Source organism: Aptenodytes patagonicus, chromosome 4 (genome assembly GCF_965638725.1).
Source record: "Aptenodytes patagonicus chromosome 4, bAptPat1.pri.cur, whole genome shotgun sequence".
In the NCBI taxonomy this organism is placed as follows: domain Eukaryota; kingdom Metazoa; phylum Chordata; class Aves; order Sphenisciformes; family Spheniscidae; genus Aptenodytes; species Aptenodytes patagonicus.
In genome coordinates, this window is record NC_134952.1 from 82,416,176 (window position 1) to 82,436,175 (window position 20,000).

The 20,000-nt window shown below is 40.1% G+C and overlaps 1 protein-coding gene across 14 annotated transcripts in view; it reads left to right on the forward strand.

The window, feature by feature from the left end:
* The window catches only part of CAMK2D (calcium/calmodulin dependent protein kinase II delta), a 172,801-nt gene that overhangs the window by 137,531 nt on the left and 15,270 nt on the right, over positions 1-20,000 (forward strand). For 6 of the 14 annotated variants that reach the window (XM_076337321.1, XM_076337325.1, XM_076337324.1 and 3 more), the window contains 4 exons: positions 23-55; positions 4,401-4,460; positions 6,067-6,108; positions 8,682-8,730. In XM_076337321.1, coding sequence (XP_076193436.1) covers positions 23-55; positions 4,401-4,460; positions 6,067-6,108; positions 8,682-8,730 — 184 coding nt within the window. The remainder of the gene's footprint in view (positions 1-22; positions 56-4,400; positions 4,461-6,066; positions 6,109-8,681; positions 8,731-20,000) is intronic. The other 8 variants (XM_076337326.1, XM_076337329.1, XM_076337327.1 and 5 more) reach the window with 2 other exon arrangements.

The window sequence follows — 20,000 nt, forward strand, 5'->3', positions numbered from 1 at the left end:
TCTCTCTGACTGGTCAATTCAGAAAAGGAAGTCCAGTTCGAGTGTTCAGATGATGGTGAGGATCTTTATCGACAGATTTTTTTCCTCCTGTGAAACGTTCACACTTAGAAATCAAACAGTTGCATTTAGTTTTGTTAACATACTGTGAGAAGCTGCAAGACTTTCAAGTACAACCTTGTGAATTTTAAGCCTGCAGTTGCTATATGCCATCCACAGTGAATTGTTCTGCAGTTCTTTCAAGCAAGTCTTTTGGTGGTTTTTTTTTTTAACCTGGGGACATACGAAAACAAAAAAGTAGATGTAACATTGGCCAATGCAGCTGTCAGTAGTAAATAGAAATAGTAACAAAATAGTAATCTTATAACGGCCTTCTGTTAATTTTTAAAACCTCCTTATTTTAAAAGCTAATAGTATTAATATCATAAAATGTAGCACAAACCGCATTGCACAGTGAAATAGTATCGCTTTAACTGAGCCACTATAGACCCAGATGCCATGCCAAATGCTCAGGAGTAAAAAAAAACCATTTCACAGCCTTTCCGTACTACAGTTTCCCAGCTAACTTCCTTCACAGCTCAGGTCTTTGTCACAAGATGTCCCAACTGACAGTCAGTCTCAATAACTTTTCTTCCTCCTCAACCTACTCTACAGTCTCGCGTTCATTTGGCTTCTGTGATCCCACGCAGCAACTTACTCTAGTCCCGTTTATTACGGTTTTGAACCTGACTTTTGAGATGCTCGTGGTGATCAGCTGTGATGTCCCAGCCAGCTTCTGTTGCTGCCGCCGGCAGGGAGAAGGCGAACAGCCCTCATCCACACCTTTCACTGGGAAGTACAGCTCTCCTTGAAAAGCAGAAATTGCTGCTGAGGTCTGAGCAGAGGTGTAGCGACATAGGTAAACGGTCTGTTCTTCGGGTGAACGTAGGATTTCAGCGACAGAGGATCAGTGGTAGCGCTGTCCAAATGAGGGTCACCAGGAAGGTACGGTGGGGATATGTCTAGTATCCCGAAGGCGAAGTGTGCCTTAACCGTTTGTTACGGAAGTACCATGTGAAAGATTTAAGTCCCGAGATACAGGTTTTGTTTCTTAAAATAGCTTTATAATATATTGAAAAAAGGCCAGTGATGATTCTGCAGTCATGCCCAGCTGTTGGGAGCGTTTGTGTGTGTCTGTCCTGCACTGCTGTCAGACCTAAGAGAGTGGCTTTTGACAGGCGATGCATTAGTGTAAAAGTTTTCCTTCTTCGCAACAAATAGGTGGTCACCACTTAAGCATAATTCAGCTTCAGAATAACTTGTTTCATATGAAAATATTTTACTCCTTTTGGAATCATTTCCCTTTGCTGTTAAAAATATATGCAAAATACACCATGTGTGTTCATACATTAATAAAGGCACATGTATACGTTCTATGAGAGAGAGAAAGTGTACAGGCTTATTGCCGTTTTCTCTCAGTTTCAAAGGGTTTTACCAAGTTCTGTTTACACAGAAGAAATAACTGTATTTTGAATTACGTTCTCTCTTTCTGCTTTTACTAATGAATGCTGTGTTCTCGATACCTTACTAAGAAGTTTTGAATATATTTCCTGCAGTTTTCAGCAGTAGCTGTAATGGATATTGTTTATTTTTATAGGACTTTCACCAAGGGAGTATGGACCCCAGCCTGCTCTCCTTACTCAGGCAAAATTAGAATTGAAATTTAATTAACCTGTTTTCATTATGTATTCAACAACAAGCATTCGTTTGGCATATCACTTTTTTTTTTCTTTTTTTTTTAATTAAGCTACTACTGAGTAGGACTGTACAAGATCTGGTGAAATCTTCATTTCTTTCCTCATGTTTTTGCTTCACGTTACCTGCCTTTTGTTAGGGCCGTTTTATTTGTAGTCTCTTGATGACTACACCGTCGTAAAAATACGAACTTGTAGTTATACAACTTGATACGTGATTTTTTTCTCTTGTTTTGGAAGATTTAGTATGCCATCGAGCAGTGTTGTACGTGTTCTCACTATTCCGCAATTCTCCTGTGGAACTTTCATTTACCGAAGTGGTTGGGGCTTTTTAAAAGTTTTTTCCTGAGTAAGGAGTTCAGGTTTTGCCCGTGTCACAGACCCATAACTGTCAAAGCAAGTTAGTTGATATAGAAAATACTTGCTAATACTTATGTCGCCCCATGAATGACTTTACGCACAAAGGTATTTATTCTCTCCCTGTCTTGAGTTCAGACACCCCTGCAACTTAGGGCTGTAATTGTGAATAGATACATGAAATTTATTTGACAATAACTAGGCCACGTTGGGGCATAAACTAAACACTTGGAACTCAATAATGACTCGTATTTTCTCTTAATGACAATTTCTGTAGAAAGACCATTGTTAAAAAAAACCCCACAACTGTTTCTCGTCCTCCTGCTGTAGAGCACTGTGAACTTTGATTTTAAATCAAAGAAAATTGTTTTTATTCTATATGGGAGAATGGTTCCTATCACAAATATTACTAAATAGCATTTCGTGTTGAAACAATGTTCCCTGACATTAACTAACGGGACTGCTTTATATTCTTCAAAGCCAGTTAAATGCTGGTTAAGATAAGGAAATTTGCAGTCTGTAATTAATTAATGCAAATCCTGTTGACATTTCCATAATCTAGACATATGCTAAGTAAGATTCAGTTCAGCTGCAGGCTTAATTCCTGCAACCAACAAGTCAGCTGCCACATCTGTACCAAAGTAAAGCGGTCACCAAAAACTGCTGAGGACGTGAAGTTCAGTGGATTTCCCCAGTGGTGCTGCCTTCTGAAGGCTCGAATTTAGCAAAGCCTCGGCACAGGCAAAACTCGCGTGTTAGCCTGCGTGGCGGAGAAGCTGAGTACTTCAGCTGAGACTACGGAGTCATCGGGACGTTCTAAATCAGAAGCCAGATGTTTCAGACGCAGCTCAGTTTGGTCCACTATTACAGGACTTCCTCTTTCTTTACGCCTTTTCATATATGTCACTTAGCATCTCGCCATTTTCTAGTTGGTTTAGAAAGGCTTTTCTTTTAGAAGAAAAAACAACGAATTTTGACCCCAAAATTGCTAGAGTTTGTTTCTTCAAATGAAGAAGTTAATTACATTTTTACAAAAATCCGTTAATGAAACAATTTTGGACTTTTGTCCGTTGTTTTGCGTATTTATTATTAAGTACTGTGACTAAAAGGTTCAGTAGAACTTTTTTTTTTTGGATCAAAGTCTTTCCAGACAATGTATATCTATACACCCAGTTCTGCATGCTGCTTTGGACTGCTCTTGTTAAAATTAGACGTGACCAAAATGTATGTGAAATTTTTGTCCTAATTATTGTTAAAGAAAAAAATGGCTTTTTCAAACTAGTTTTACTATACTTTAATCTTGCTGCTTAGTGCATGTAAAAAGTAGCTCGGTACGTTATTTTTAGTATTTCTGTTCCTTTCATACCACGGTATTTATGAAAGCTGAATCTTAACAATGGATTTAAAGAATCAGATACCTTTAAACTTATTTACACAGTTTAATTTGAATTAGAATTTTGTATAAGTAAAAGCCAAAAGTCTCGTAAAGGTGTAGTACCGTGCTAAGCTTAAGAATTAACATGATGACCTACATGTAAAGTTAAGCAGACAAGTACTGATTTGTGGAGTAAGGCTACAGATAACTAGAGTGTGAAACCTTTACACTTTCAGGTCGTAGTACCAAAACTGAAAGGCTGATACACAGTTACTGCAGGATTCTTGAGACTGCAGAAAACCACAGCTGCCGATTATTTTTGTCTAAATTAAACCAAAAAAAAAGGCGAAAGGGGCAGCAGTCTCTTCCTAGCATGGGTTGTATTTAATCAGATCTGGAATCAGTTATATTTGTTCAAATCTGTTCCCAGAAGCCAGTAGAACAAATCTATAGATTTCTGGAGAGCTATGAATAACCGAATATTATTTATGGTAGTGATAGGTAATTAGAAATAAAGAACAACCGGGTGCAATTATTTAATACTGTTGCATGTCGAGAAATCGCAGTGGCTATTTAGGTCTTTCTTCAAACCCATATTAATTCTTTATTCTTCTTACATGTGATTAGCTGCTACTTCAAGGCTCTCTGTTCTTGTTAAGTGTCACAGCTGAAGTCATCTGTACCTTATATAGACCTTCGTCTAGCGCCTCTGAAAACCCCTAGCTAGCACGTTTGGAGGAGTTGCAGCTAGCTACCGGTCTATTGTTAGTGTTCGTTCAAGTTCATAAGTTCATCTTTCTGTGATTCTTTATTTCCATATCTATATCTATATATAGATATCTATATCTGTATATAGATGTTCTATACAGAGAGATATAGATACGGTGCCTACCACGAGTTCTAAGGCCTGTCTGTTTCTATTTTCTGCATACCTACAGATAAACAACAAAACGAACGTGGTAACCAGCCCCAAGGAAAATATTCCTACCCCGGCGCTGGTATACCTGGAATCTTCCTTCTCGTGCTATCTTGAAGTTTTTTACTGTCTTCTGTTTGTTCTTCCTTCTTTTTTGCTTTCTCATGCATTTACTCTGTTTGCTTTCTAAAAACAGGTTTTGGAAAAACTTTTTGTTTGAATTATGCTTTCTTTTTTTTTTTTTTTTGTGAGGGCGTCCATTAGAGCGTGTTTATTAATAGAAGGTGTTACATGGAAGCTGGATGCGGTAGAGTCATAGCATTTGTAACCGTAGTTGAATTTTTTGCATGCTGTGCCAGAAAGTGAGTAGAATGCGCTTTATGTTGCTCTTAGCTCTTTGCCTGATGACTGTTTCCATCTTTTTAATGCTAACCTTTTGCACACCAAAAAAAAAAAGCAAGCTCTATTATTTTCTCTGCTTTGTCTTCGTATAAGTATTGATATCAAGGAGAGCTAACAGGATTATTGCTAGGCTACCATAAAATAGACCTTATTCAGATTTTCATTCCATATTTCCTAAAACTCAGCAGGACTTTGCAAGTCTTCACTGGGATCAAGAGGCATCTAGTGCTAAACATTTTTGCTTGTTTCTCTCACATTTAAATCTGCAGGAGACATTACTCATTAATGAGCTCTGCTAGGAACACATTACTAATCGGAGTGCTGTTCATGAATGTTTCTATTGCTGGCTTGCTTTTATTAGTAGCTCCTATTTCTTAGGCATACGTGTGTCACAGGGCTCACAAATACAAATGCCAGTGCTTAAGTACCTAATTTTGCGAGGTACTGTTTCCCGTGTGCCTGCGTATATAGCTTTGAAAATGGGGATGATTCGCACACCTCGGGAGAGATTTTTTCCCTCTCGAATTTTTTTGTGCAGCTGGCACTGAAGCGTACATTGCGAAGTCATTTCTAAGGACCAGTCAACACGTTTCACGCAGGAGTATATGGCAGTCTGTTCCCAGGCGTGGCCACGCACAATAGTCCATGCTGAAAGTATGCTGGCTACCTGCCGTTTCGAGGATTATTTAATCTTTGTTTAAGGGAAAAGGATTTGGGGAAACTACACTTCAAAATGACGCCAAGATCTCCCTCGCCTACTTTTATGCTGCTCTGCCAGGGCAGCAATTGGTAGTAATCTACATCTTCCAAAACATGGTAGCGTTCAGAGGTAACGTCTAACACGTCCTTAATCCTTACCGGTTCACCTGTATTTTTATTTGACCACTTAATACTAATACAAGCAAACATGCTTAAAGAAAAGAGGTGATTTCTGGCCGCCTTGTCTGGCCTGGCTCGGACAGGAAGACGCGCAAAGCATTTGGGATGCCCTTGTCCAAAAGAGAGCCTCTGCAGGTCTCCAGAGCTTCAAAGCCCTGCATGCGTTGGTCATGAATAAGGTCTCTGCATGCTGCTGCGTTAGGTGAGATGGTCTTTTTTTGCTGGCTTGCTGTTGAGGAAATCTGTATTAGAGACATCCAGTTTCACCCTCTGGCAACAGTTAACATTTGATTTAGCTCTTGTCAGTGTTCAGCATTTGTGAGCTGGCTCTTCTTGCGCTCCCTCACGCTAACGAGAATGTATTTACCAATGGGAACTCTTTTTCTCTTTATTTTGTTCTCGCTCAGGAGCCCCAAACTACAGTAATCCACAACCCTGATGGAAATAAGGTATTCGGAAAGAATCGACTCCATCTTGCTTTTCCACACCACACATTTCATCCACTGTTCCACAGCAAAATAGGGCCATTCCAGGATTTTATCAAGGAAAATCTCATTCCTGCATTAGTTACGCCCGGTGTCTCTTGAGCCTGTTGTCATCTGTGTTCATCTGCAACGTGCGTCCTGCTGATCGCTGAGCTTCCGAAGCTCTCGGGGGAGTCGGTAGCGATTGGCAGAGTTCAGTACCCTGTGCAGCCAGGCTCGGGGAGCGTGGTGTCTCTCTCGTTTCAGCCAAAAATGCTGCAGTCTAAGTAAAACCAAAGAACGCTGTTCTCAAGAGCGTGGTGAGATTATGCTGACGAGTTTTACGTGCAGTTGTCACCTTAGATGAAGATGTCATTTCAGTTTATCCCATCTGCTGTTTCTCGGCATGCTTGTACACCGTGTTGTGACGTGTCTTTTGCACAGGACTTTGGTTTTCTTCCATAACATCACTGAGCAGTTTCAAAAAAATTTTAACAATTCAAGTGACAAAGAGGTCTTTTGATTTTTATACATTTTCTTCATGCTCTTTTCTTTTTCTTGTGTATTGTGATGTTTGCGTTTGGCAGCTGATTCCTAAAACGTGTTTTGTTTTGTTTTGTTTTTTTCATGCATGGACTTGAAAAGGGCCAGGAAATATCATCATTTACATATAGCACATGTTCCTAGGCTTCCTGGAAAGAATTTACTCTTCCACAAAAATTTCACAGTTCACAGTGTTGACTTAAAGAATTGACATTTCACATATCTAGCCTTAACTACTTGTGGTTACTTCGTATGAGAAGGATTGAATCTGAGTGAAAAAATAACGCATGCGGACATTTCTCAAGCATGAAATTGCTGATGGTGTGTATCGTGCTTGTATATCCCATTCCTTTATGTACCTTGCATCTGTCGAACGTAGAGCTTTTATTTTCATGTTACTACTTTTTCAGCTCCCCAAGTTTAAACTCATAGGCAACAAACAGCCTGTGTTTGAACACTAGTCTAATCTTTATCGCCGAAGTCCACTAAAGACCAGAAAACCCAGATAAAATATTGGCGTGACTACATCTACTTGGCTTTAATATATAATCATAGCAATTAAGATACTCAATGTCCCAAAAGGTCACAGCAGACAAGCAAACCACTTAATGCGGAGAGTTACTCCTAAATTTGTCTGAAAGACTGATCGTTGTAGTATGGCAACTGGAGTGGATGCTTCAATATTACAGGCTACATCTGCCGTGTGAGCTTGTGCATGGTGTTTACAACTTGTATTTGTGGGGGGGGTTTGTTTACTTATAAGTACTTTATCTAATATTTTAAGTGATAGAGCATGATACGTCTGTGTAGAGTGAAACGTCTAACACCAGCCAGTTCAGGAAAAGCATGGTGACTTGTTTGGTTTTGTTTGTGTGTGAATTAATTCATGTAGTTTTATTTATGGATGCACACACGTTTTGTTTTTTTAAGGTCTGAGTAATGCATTAACCGTTTTGAACATTCCTTCGGCTCAGCCTTGTGAGGACACAGTAAATAAAGGGCACTGTCGAATTTACCTTTTATTATTTCATTGTAAAACCCTTTTAAGAGTTAAATACAATACCAGTCCTATCTTCTATCTCTCAGATAAAAATAGACCAGTTAATCCTTTTTGGTATTGAGCTGTGAATTTAAAAAAAAAAAATCATGTTGATTCTACTTTTCAAGAAAGTATATAGATTTAAAAAAAAAGTTTAAAAACTTTCTGGCTTTCTAAAACTGCGTACCTATTAGATTTGACAGTGCCCCGTTGAATTTGCCCGTAATATTTGATGTTTCTGGTAATTCGTGAAAGACTGAGATACAGTATCCTTGCCTTTTTAACAGTGTGGTGGCTTCAGTATAAACTGTCTGATAGATGAGTCATTCCTCTACATGACTGGTTGTTTGAAGAATACTACTACAAAGATACCTCAGTTTGTCAAAGTCGTTATCATACGTTTATCAATTCTCCATCTCCTTCACAAAATTTTTTTTATCACAAAGCCGGTAGAAAAATGATAGAATCTGACCCAATATTCTTAAAATCACTGGGAGCCTTTGTTTTAACGCACGTTGCGTAAGTCATATGAGCAGAAAAACAGTTGCAAATTGTAGCACGCAGAAGTCTGCATATTTAAAAGTTGGAATGGAATGACTTATTTTGCACAGTTGGTTTAATCACTAAGCTTAAAATGGCAAGCTCTCCTACTTGGCTGAGGTAATTCATATAACATTTCAGATGGACTTTGTACAGTTGGATGTTAAAGAAAAAAAAGCTTCCTTGACATTCCTGTGAAGTAAAAGCATTAGACAGCAGGAAATGTATTTATGTTCCCTACATAAAGAGAATGGCAATGTTTGACATCTGTTTCAGGTGGAAATGTCTTAATCGGTGTGTGATTATTTGTTTGTGAATTACATCCCACCCTGCTTCAAGGCTTTGCATGATATCTGTAACTAACTGTAATTTTCAAAGGCACGCAAACAAGGCTTGGCTTGTTTTATACATTCTACTTATATTTACTTCTCAACAGGAATCAACAGAGAGTTCCAATACGACCATTGAAGATGAGGATGTGAAAGGTATGATTTTAAGCTTGAAACATTTGGAGAAGCGATAACATGAGTTATGTGACTGTATTTCGTTAGGTCATTAAACACAGAAATTCCTAATGACTCTTAAGAGAGAATACTATTTTTCCTCATTTAAAAGAAATTACTGTTACGCTCTTCTGTGTTACTTCTGACATGTTTCAGACTTACCTTTGACTTCTCATTTCCCAAAACACCATTTGCCATGATGTTTTGGAATGAAGAGTAGAAAGTTACTGCTTATTAACTACGATACTAGTTCCAGTAGTAATAGTAGTAGATTAAAAATGTGTAAGTCAGTGCTTTGTAACTCTTACTTAGTTTATGTACTTTTAGCGTGCATTTGTGTTTTGGGTTTGCTTTTTTTTTTTGATGTCACCGTTTTTAATTTTTATTCTGTTCAGATGCCAGTGTTTTTTCATGTTTCTCTTTCGTTCTGTCCATACACTTAATTTAATCTTCTTTTATTCTTTAAAAAACTAAAATCAATTTTTTTTTATAAAATTGGTTCTGTAACTTCACAGATACTGTTTTTGTTTCCGTTTTCCCCCTCTAAATATTATACTGTGTTGTTACTCATACTTACTTTAATAACATTGTGTTTTAAAACAAAGGGTTTTTTAAAAAAAAGAGTATTAGGTTTGTGTATCTCTGGTTCACAGAAAAGGTTGTTTTTCAACCTCAAAGAACAATGTTATACGGACAGGTGAAACGCAAGGCAGAGATGATAGTAAAGATAAAATGTGGAGAATGGAGAAGAAAAGAGAATTCTTAGTGAACCATTGTAATATGGGGTTTGCCGTATGTTGGAAGTAGTATAATGCCTAAGTCACTGTTAAAAGCGTGTATTAGCAAAGTTGTGCCCTAAAATACAGACTTGAATCTGCTAAAGAGCTTCATTGGCCTCTGAAGAGCATGGGAGCGTTTTAGAATTTAGCAGAGATTCAAACGAAGTAGTTAGAATTCTATCAAAAATATCTAGTGCTTAGTTTCTGGCTGGTAGAACAGATGCTATGCACGTTTGATACCGGTGCTGCCAGGGTAATGAATTGATAGTGTGAGCGTGAAAGCACAGGCACCTGGTAGCGGCTGTCCAAGCAGCGCCGTGCTGAAAAATGCAGATTTTATGTTCTGCTGCATATGGGATTCATCGGGCATTTACGTCACGGCAGCTTAGCTCAGGCTTGTTCAGGAGAGCGGAGCAAGCCTGTGGCAGAGCCCAGCCTCTTGTCTCTGCTGCTGCTGCTCTTTCGCATTGCTTTTGGAAAGGCTGAGGAGCTCAGCTGGTGTACGGGCTACTCTCTGCAGTCTGCCGTGCTGCAGTAATTTTCTCTGCTTTTGCATAGTTGGTGTTCCCTCGGTGGCAGGAAGATTTTTCTATCCACTGCTAGTAGCAGCGCGGCTGTAAATTGTGACCGAGGTTACTGTATGAGCTGCAGTTAGCTCTAATTAAGTCGCTGATATTGGCGCCTTGTTCTCAAAGTTTCGGTGAATCATTTCACCTCGGCTTAAACAAAGTCTTGGGCGCGTTAACAGCCAGTACCCGCTCACTTGAAATAACCACCTAGTGATAGCGGTTTGCGTTAGTGCGAAGTAATGGCTTGGAGAACAGTTACAGGTATCTGCAGCTGATGCAGAGGAAAATACGGTGTAATTTACCTTTATTCATAACACTCTGTATTTCTTCCTTCAAACCATTATGTGTAGTTTAGCAGCTAACCTCATTAAATGAATGATTTAATTATAGGGCCTCTGCATGATGATATAACATGATGTTGTAACAGTAGGATTTTTATAGAACTCTGAAGCTTAGCACGCAGAATCACATGTCAGGAATACAATTATGAGAAAAACAACAATGAAAACGTTTTGCCTAATTCTTTTGTGTGATTCTGTAGTATCACAGTTAGGAGCAGATCGGACGGCCGCGATGTACTTTATTCCCAAAACAGAAAAGAGGATCTTGCAGTAATCGCAGGTCTGAGAGACGAGGTGCTGGTTGTGTCCTTCTCTTTGCTGTCTTTCTCTTTGTCCTTCCTTAGTGACAGGTGTAAAATGTTCAGCCGGACGAAGCGTTCTGTTATCCGTAGGTTCCTGACCCGTTGCTACGTAATAGTGACACAGAGGGCATAAAGCGGGTAAGCCAGTAAGATGAGCTGAGGCTGTCGCGCTGTGTGTTTTCTGGATGCCGCGGAAGGAGGAGCTGAAAGGCGTTAACTGTGCTTGGAGAAGAGGAGGCAGAGTAGTGCCGTACTGCCCTTCACCTGCTTTGGTGGGAAGGGGGGACGCGCTCTCCCCACCGAGAATGACAGTTTGAACTGCTCACGTCTGGGATGATCACGATAACCTCGTACACCGATGCAACTGTTCAGCGTCGGGTCGGTGGCCTAACACACGGCGGTACCACTGCCCTGTTCACCAGACACCAGGTGCACGTTTTATTCCAGTGTATAGGGATTTAATTTCCTGTTTATTTAAAAAACAAATATAATCTCCCGGTCGTATTCCTCTCGCACTTCCAGTCTTTCCACCGGAGGCTGCCTTTCGGATTGTTTTATTATACATTAAAGCTAACAGTACCCCTAGGGTCTAATTTCTAGAATCATTCAGGGAATAGGCAGTCCTGCAACCCTGACAGCTAGTACGAGCTCAAGCTTCATGCTTTAGCAAGGCACTTAGGAAAGATATTTTCCCCCTACATCAAACTTGACTTCTGGATGTAGAATTTCTAGGACGACAGTGAGAAAGCTGTTCTCTTGTCAGGAACGGCTACTGGCTGCAGCTGGAGATAAGATACTGATAGGGATGAATGGATTTCAGAGGTAGCAGAGAGAATTCTCTCCGATTACTGACTGCCTGGGTCCTCACGCATATGCTCGAGATGATGCTTGTCACCAAATTTGAGATCTAGAAGGAATGTTCCCCACCTTAGGTGATAAAGGACCTTAAAAATCTTTTTGCTTTTCTTCGCAGCGTGGAGTACAACATGGGAAGAGGCGCTCTCCTTCCTGCGAAGGAGAAGGGAAGGGGGGATGCCAGTCTGTAACTGAAAAGCAATATTAGCATGTGTTTTATAGTATTGCAGCATGACCCACACCTCGCAGAGAATGAGTCTTCTCATCTGCAAAGGCACGCGATCTACGCGCTTTATTCCTCCTCCTGTTACTCTTAACACTGTGCGTAGATCGCATAAACAGGTACAAGGTTCCTTCCTTTGTACCCAACTACCAGCCCACACATACTTCAAACATTCAGCTCTGCATCGAGTGGTGTTCTTTCTTTTATTGATTTGACCCTTCAAAGTTGTGTTAGAGTCGGGTGGATCGTGTGAGTCTGCGTGGGATGTATCTCCAGCACAGTTGTGGTTTTGTGTGCCCTGTGGGAGTGTGTGTGCATGTGCATGTCTGTACGAAGTATTACAAATGTTAGGATTCATTAAGAAAGGTAGCAATTAAAAAAAAAAAAAAGTCATAAACCAGCTATCGCAAAGGTGTCTTTAGGAACAGATTCTTACCTCCTGTCTGTCGGGAATGCATACAGTATTCTCCTCTGATGTCAGGATCTCCCCCTATTTTCACTTTTGAAGGCAGGTATTTTAACTTGAAGACAGTAAAATCTGGCTTACTTTTCATTTGTTATTTATTGAAAATCTTCGTGTCTGTAACTTTGTCTTGCTTATGTATGCATTTACATCTTTTAGGACTGGAACATATTTCTTTCACTAGAAACAGTGCTTGGCAAACAATGGTGAGCTTTAATAATTCAAGGAATAAGCTAATTCTGGAATTTGAGCCTGAAATTACTTGAAACTGTAGTTCAGGTTCCTCGCTAACATAAATTTCTGACATTAACCATTGATCACGGGTTTACCTGCATGACGGTGATCCCTCCTAAATATAAGGACAGGAGCGGACAGAAAGAACATACTGAAAACTGGACCGTAGGCAGTGCCGCCTTCTGGGATTGCTTGTGGGATTTCTCCTTTCTGTAGTAATGAGACTGGAACTCTTTGGCAGCGTCTCTTTGATAGGAGATTGATACGTTTTTGTCAATAATGCTGTAGAATGCCACCGTTATTTTTGCCAGCAATGCACACAGACTTTTACAAAGCTGAGTTGTTAAATTTATCATGGTCAGGAAATCTAGATTTCTCGCGGTATTTTTTTGCCCCCGGAAATGAATTAATGAAAGCGCTAGTAAGAATGATGATTCCCGATGGGAAAAATTGCTGAGTTGTAGGGCACTTACAGATTAGGTAAATTCTAGCTAATCTGTGCTACTTAATACATCCGTAAGGTACATCGCTTCAAAACATTAACTACTCAGGAGGCATGTATTTTCATCTATTTTGCTAATTTATTGCATTTTATACCTGTTGTTTTTATTTTATTTAACAGTAGAAAGAAACCAATTTAAACGAATCAGTTTGGAACATACTTCCCTGAAGAAAAACCTTCAAATTTCTAAGAAATTTTTTTAAAAGCTCTTTCAAAACCCCGTATATCTCAGTACTGGATAGAGGGATAAATCTGCACTGGCATCTGAACAGAGCCATTTATGGCTACGACCTTTACAACTGTTCTCTGGCACCCACGCTGCCTCCCAAAAGTACATCATTAACATTGTTTGTGTGCTCAAAGATTTTATAAGTCCTTGCTGCTTGTAATTAAATTATTGTTGTTTTTCTTTTGGCCTTCTCTCTTTCTTCCTTCACATCTACTTGACCCTCATACAGCTCTCACACAGGCGGGTGACGTGGAGAGGTTATGTTCCACCCACTGCTCCTCCTCTTCCATTGCTTCTTCATCTCAGTGGTCATCACCCTTGCCGTGCCCCACCGGCCGCTCCTGCTGCCAGTGCCTGCTGAGGATTCTGATCACACTCTACCTCTTCATCTTTGTTTGTTCATATGTTGTGTTTCTTTCCATCAATTCAGCGGGCAAGTCCACGAAAAATGCAAACTCGGAGAGTCATTCGCTTGAGTCTGAGCTCTCCCACTCCACTCCTTTCTCTGTACTGTGTAAGTTGAGAGACTCATCTGTTCAGATGATCTCTTTTGTCTCTCCTCCTCTTTCCTCCCCACCATCTGCCAGTAGCACAAAAAAGGTCAATACTGTGATCTGCCTGATCTAGGAAGGACCTTTTCTTAGGGTTTACAAAGGCATGGAGTATATTTTTTTTAGATTAGATTAATTTCTTGGCCAGGCTTTATTAATTGTAAAACTATTATCATCAGCTGTAACAGCAGCATAGATAGGTATGTGTTTCAGAACGTTGTATCTTGCAGGGGTAATCTTTGCAGTAGTTTTCAACTTAGAGATAGATCTCGCCCTCACCTCCGGCTTGGATCCTGGGTAGGGTCTCCAGATTAATTACCTGTTAAGTTTATGTATGTCACCAAGTTACGTTCTTTAGCATCACCATTGATAAACCAACCTTAAAGCTGCTGTGACAGCCTTGAGGTTGCAGCATTGATTCATGACAACTGAAAAGTTTCATGCTTTGCTTAGGAGGAGATCTGTGAAGATTAGTGACCAATTAACCGTAAAGGAACTCTTTAGGGTGAGGAGAGTATGTTTGAGCAGTTTAAATATGAGAGGAAAAGAGCACTGTGTCGGTAGCTTGTATACTGGTAGAACATAGAAGGCCTGGGTAGATGCATTTCTTGTGTATAAATCAACTCAGAAATTCTTTAGAATGGAAGAACCTTGCGAGTTGAAACGGGGAACGACTTCCTAGGAATGCAGGCTGTCGTGGTTTAATCTCAGTTGGCAACTAAGCACCACGCAGCCGCTCGCTCACTCCCCCCCCGGTGGGAGGGGGGAGAGAATCGGAAGGGTAAAAGTGAGAAAAACTCGTGGGTTGAGATAAAGACAGTTTAATAGGTAAAGCAAAAGCCGTGCGTGCAAGCAAAGCAAAACAAGGAATTCCTTCACTGCTTCCCATGGGCAGGCAGGTGTTCAGCCATCTCCAGGAAAGCAGGGCTCCATCACGTGTAACGGTGACTTGGGAAGACAAACACCATCACTCCAAACGTCCCCCCCTTCCGTCTTCTTCCCCCAGCTTTATGTACTGAGCATGACGTCCCATGGTATGGAATGTCCCTCTGGCCAGTTGGGGTCAGCTGTCCTGGCTGTGCCCCCTCCCAGCTCCTTGTGCACCCCCAGCCTGCTCAGTCGGTAGAGCACGGGAAGCTGAAAAGTCCTTGACTAGTGTAAGCACTGCTCAACAACAACTAAAACATCGGTGTGTTATCAACATTGTTCTCACCCTAAATTCAAAACCCAGCACTGTACCAGCTACTAGGAAGGAAATTAACTCTATCCCTGCCGAAACCAGGACACAGGCTCTGCTTGCCAGATTCCGATCGTGCATCCTGTGTGTGTTAGGGTAGTTGCAGCGGTACTAAGAATGGGCATTTGCACTGGTGAGGGTGAGATGCAGATGGGCCCTTGGAAACACAGGCTGGGTGTAATTGGCCTGAGCCTTATTTTAAATTGGAGTGGAATTCTTGCTAGGTGCAACTAATGCAGGTGAGAGGGGAATCGGTCCCCGAGATGGTGGGCTGTCTCTGGTCACGACCGTTGACAGGTAATGTTGAAAGATTAACTTCATTCTGATGGAGGAGCAGGATAGTATATATCAATATATAGATGACTATATATCAAACCAGAACTACAAATACCGACAGCGCAAACTGCACAGACCTTAAAGAAAAGAGGAGTTTATAGGAAGGACGTGGACCTGTATAACGTTCAAAGCTATCAGTAACACGTGCCATACGGCTTTTATTCCATCCGCAGTATATGTCCCCAGAAAATCTATTATGTACCCGACGTTTTCGGATTTGAATGCTAGCAGCCTCACATTTCCTGCTTCATTGGGTAGTTAATAGCGCTAAGACCACTGTTAATGTTTAATCGTAGATGGTCATGACTAATTTTGTTACCAAATTTAGGAACAGAGGCACCTCAGGTAATACCACTATCCTTGAAAAAAGCAGATTATTTTAGTTTCCCTGAAAGTGTGTGGTGCAGAAACGGCATGGTATGTCTGTACAGTGACACTTTCTTAAAGTGAACAATCTCGTATTTATTCTGTTCATTCTGTGACTTCAGGAACAAGCACGCTTCTTTGCCACTTCGTTCCACAAAATAAACTTCTCAAAAACCCTATAAAAAAAGTGCAGGTAGAACTCAGTTGAAGGAATGCAACAACGACCGAATTAAACAACCATCTGCTGTGAGGCAGGAAAAGTATTAGGTGAAAGTATTCTGGTAAAGCTACTTGGCGGAGACATGATGGTACTACTGCCTCTGGTAGTTAGCCTACCAAGTCAGTTTTGTTTAAATGGTTTACAGATTAGAAATTCAGAGTTTGCCAAAAAACTAGCAGGCCAAACAGCAGAAGTTAACCCAGTATCTGAATATGCACCAGACTTGCTTGTATTTTTTTTATTCTGATGCTTCAAAATAACTTCATCCCAATAACGGGAATATTTAATTTTGTTAAATAACTAAGTTTAGTGACCAAAGAATCCGTAAAGTCCCCGTAACCTCACCCGTCCTCAACTTAGTTTTTAAAATGTGCGATTCTGGTGTAATACGATTTTAGAAATGGCCGTGATACGCTGTGTTTTCTGTAGCTGTACCTTTAACAGGAATCAGCAGTCCCGTGGCCTGAGAAAATTCAGCAAACCAAAAGTAGTTATTGTCTGCCGAGGAGTCGATTAATCCAAGGACAAGTAAAAAGAACTTAAGTGCTGAGAGAAGACATTGGGAACACGATAGGCTATTAGGGTAAAAACCACTGGTGTGGCTAATGGAAAACGTGTTTGCGCTAACGTCGTTTTGAAGCGGAGTTTTGTTGGGATAGCTCTAACGATCCGTTTCAGAATACTGATACAGACGATAGAGGTCTCTGCAATATTGCTATAAAGAGGCTACGGGGGTTGTGTGCGTCGGGCAGACCCACGTGCACCAGAGAAAAGGTAACTCCTACAAAGAGCTATAGTAAGGAATAATTTTCACTAGCAGTGAGCAATGTGAAAAAGATCAGTGAAAGTTAATACTGCTGAGACTTTTTTGGTAAACTACATGGGAGTTGCTGGGCTTGCCGGAGGCAACGTTATAGGCTCAAGTGACTATGATGTTTACGTTACGTCACAGGAGAGTGCAAGTCAGTGTTTTTGAAGTGCAAATTTGAGAATTTGGAGGACAAAAATTACCCCGTGACGTCAGACTGCAAAGTTTAGGATGGGAGGTGGTGGTCAGAGGCACGTGCAGTTTCTTTATGTCGGAAGTGTCTGGGAAGTGAAAAGGGCTCCAGAGATTAGCTGGATGAATACCCGTTACCTGACAGCTATTTCATGACAGCACAGTGGTAAGAAGGTGGGAACCCAAACAGTCTACAGTGTTAGCTCTGTGTAGTATGGAACTGGATTTGCTGTTTGTTATTAAGTAGCAATTATTATAATTATTGGTATACATTATAATTATAAACAAGAAAAACGCTGATTTCTTAGCTGGTAAACTTGTTAGGTTTTAGTCTGCTGTCACAGACATGGGAAAAAGATGTAAATGTGGCGTGTTGAGAAAAGACAAGTTGAGGCAGGGTTATCATATAGTTAAAGTCAGTCCTGGAGAATAAAACATCTCCATGCCAGCCCTAGGTGCTTGAGGTATTGAGGAATATATTTTTAAAGGTAACGCAGTTTTCCTATGAGTAAAATAGGCAAACACCACATTTCTTAGAATTATTGTTTGGGGATTATTATCATCATCATTATTATTATTTTTTATTATTATTTTTTATTATTATTATTATTATTATTATTCTCTCAATACATCTCATTGCTTTTTAAAGCTTATTTAAAAGGAAGGAGATATAGAATTGAGGGTTATTAGTGATTTTTCCATTGTAAAACACCCGTGGACAACAACAAGATTTCTCTGAATTGGTAGAGTGATTCGGTAGGAGCACAGTTTAAATAAAAATGTGCACAAAGCTCGTTAATGTCTCAGTTATCAAGACTTTAAACATCCTTTCTTGAGAGAGCAGCCAGATTCCATGGTTCGTGTAACATGTTGAGAAACCGTAGCGCAGTGTCTTGTAAGTGCAGTGATCATGGTACAGCTTTGTTCCGAGACCGTAGGTGATTTGTCGTTAAAAAATAAACATTTGCCAACATTTGCCGCACAGTATAAATATTAGTATCGTTGTATGGTAGCTCCAAGGAGAGAGCACCTTTAGAAATAACTACTTTCATATAAATAAAAAGAAACTATGTGGGGCATATGACAAGTTGCTTAACATCACATTATGATAAGGGTTTAAATAGGAGGTGCATTCATTTTCTTTGATCTTTTTTTACCAGTATAGGGTGGAAAAGTGCTGGGAAAATTTTTCAGATATTTGCCTACAGATCTAATGAATTAAATTTTTTCATTAGGGAAGTAGTAGGCTTACATGTTTTCAGAAAGGTGAAAGGCAGTCGATAGCCAGGAAAAAAATGCTGCTAACAGTCCACCCATATCATAATTTGATGAATCAGAGTGAATCTTTGGAATCAGCAGACGCTAGGAAAGAGGTGTTACATCTAAGATGACAACTCTCACGTCTTAGTTCATATCAAAGTTGAAGGTTAAGCGGTGGGGTGAGAGAGAAGCTCTGATCTTACGTATGCTAAATTTTGGTAAGCTTCTTGAATGAGAAGTCCTCTGGAGCATGCCTTGTCATCTGAGGGTCTAGGCAATTTTATGTAGATCTAAGATTCAGTCCAGTCATTTATTCATGCGGCACCTTCTTTTATTTTCTTCACAGAAATTACTTTCTTGGAATATTTGTGGAATAAATTGTAAGAGAAATTACCAGCAGAGAATTTTCAAATACTGGTGTGAAGAGAATGGTTTTGAAAAACATTTTGTGACATTTGCTGCACTCGTCTGCTTCTGGGGCAGCAGTCCATGCTGTAAAGTTTGAATGACATCTGGTACAGCCACGTAGCCAGAGTTCATCATACAACACAGGATACGATTTCCAGTCTCTTCCTCTTTCTTTTCAAACTTTGGTTAGTTTCAGAGTATAGAAATAACGTTAGTGGCCGTATGCTTTCCATCTACTTGCTATTTGCTGGGACGATGCTGAGATTAGAAATGAAGCTAGGTTCCCCCATACTGTGCCGTTCCATTTTAGCAGACCAGTGTCACCTTGATAAGGACGGTACTGTTTTAAAATGATAGCACAATGGGTAGGATTTGTCTCCCCAGGTTTAGACACCCTCCACAACGTAGATATCTATATTTGAGCTAGTTGTCTAGACCTCCTTTAGTCAACGCAAATAGGTCGGATGAGTCACGCTTGTCTTAAATATCTATTTTAGGATATGATGAATCGTGCTCTGAAAGTGCTTGTTTCTCTCCAGTGACTGTAAGGGAGGGGAGTTGAGAGAACAAACTCGCTTGTCTGTCCTTACACATGTCCAAAACGTTGTGAGATTAATCCAGTCTGATGTGTACCAAGATACGTAGTTAAGAGTACCGAGTTAGAAAGTTCTAAGGGTTTTTTCCTTGAGAAACAGCTTGTGAGCAAGTAAGAAGCAGAATCGTTTTAATCATCTTCGGGTTCATGTGCTGATCTGTAAACAGGCTACCTCATTCTTCTGGAAAGACACTTTACTGCTTAGCAGGGATTTCATCGCTCTCTGTTTCAAAGCAAACAGCAGTAAGGGGTATGCGGTTCCCCGATTTGGGTGTTATTTGAAAGGTGAAGGTGGTTGGTCTCTGCTATGGATTTCACAGGCCCCGTTGCAAGTACTGTCTGCCCTGTGCTTATTTGGTAAGCTATTGTCTGAAAGACCAAAAATACTGGTTTTATACTTTGCTGGTATGATGGCTGTTCCTAGGGTTATTTTGTGATAAAAGAAATATGTCAAAGAACAATAAAAAAGTCTATTCCCACATCTGTAAGATCGGTGGGGGTAATTAATAACCATTCCAGTATAGTAATTACATAATGTATTGATAACAGTAGAAAGATCCTCCAATATCTGAATGAAGCATAAGGTGTTTTAAATTATTAGTTTCAGAACAAAAATACCGGTGTCAGTTTTGAAAAAATTCACAAGTAACGTGGTGGTCAATCAGTTACCAAGGATCCTTTTTTGCGTGTCACAAAACATGAAGTTTCTGGTACGTGTGTTTCTGAAGACTTCATTTTCGCATATCTACAGCTCATTTTTATCCTGCACCTTCTTTCTGCAA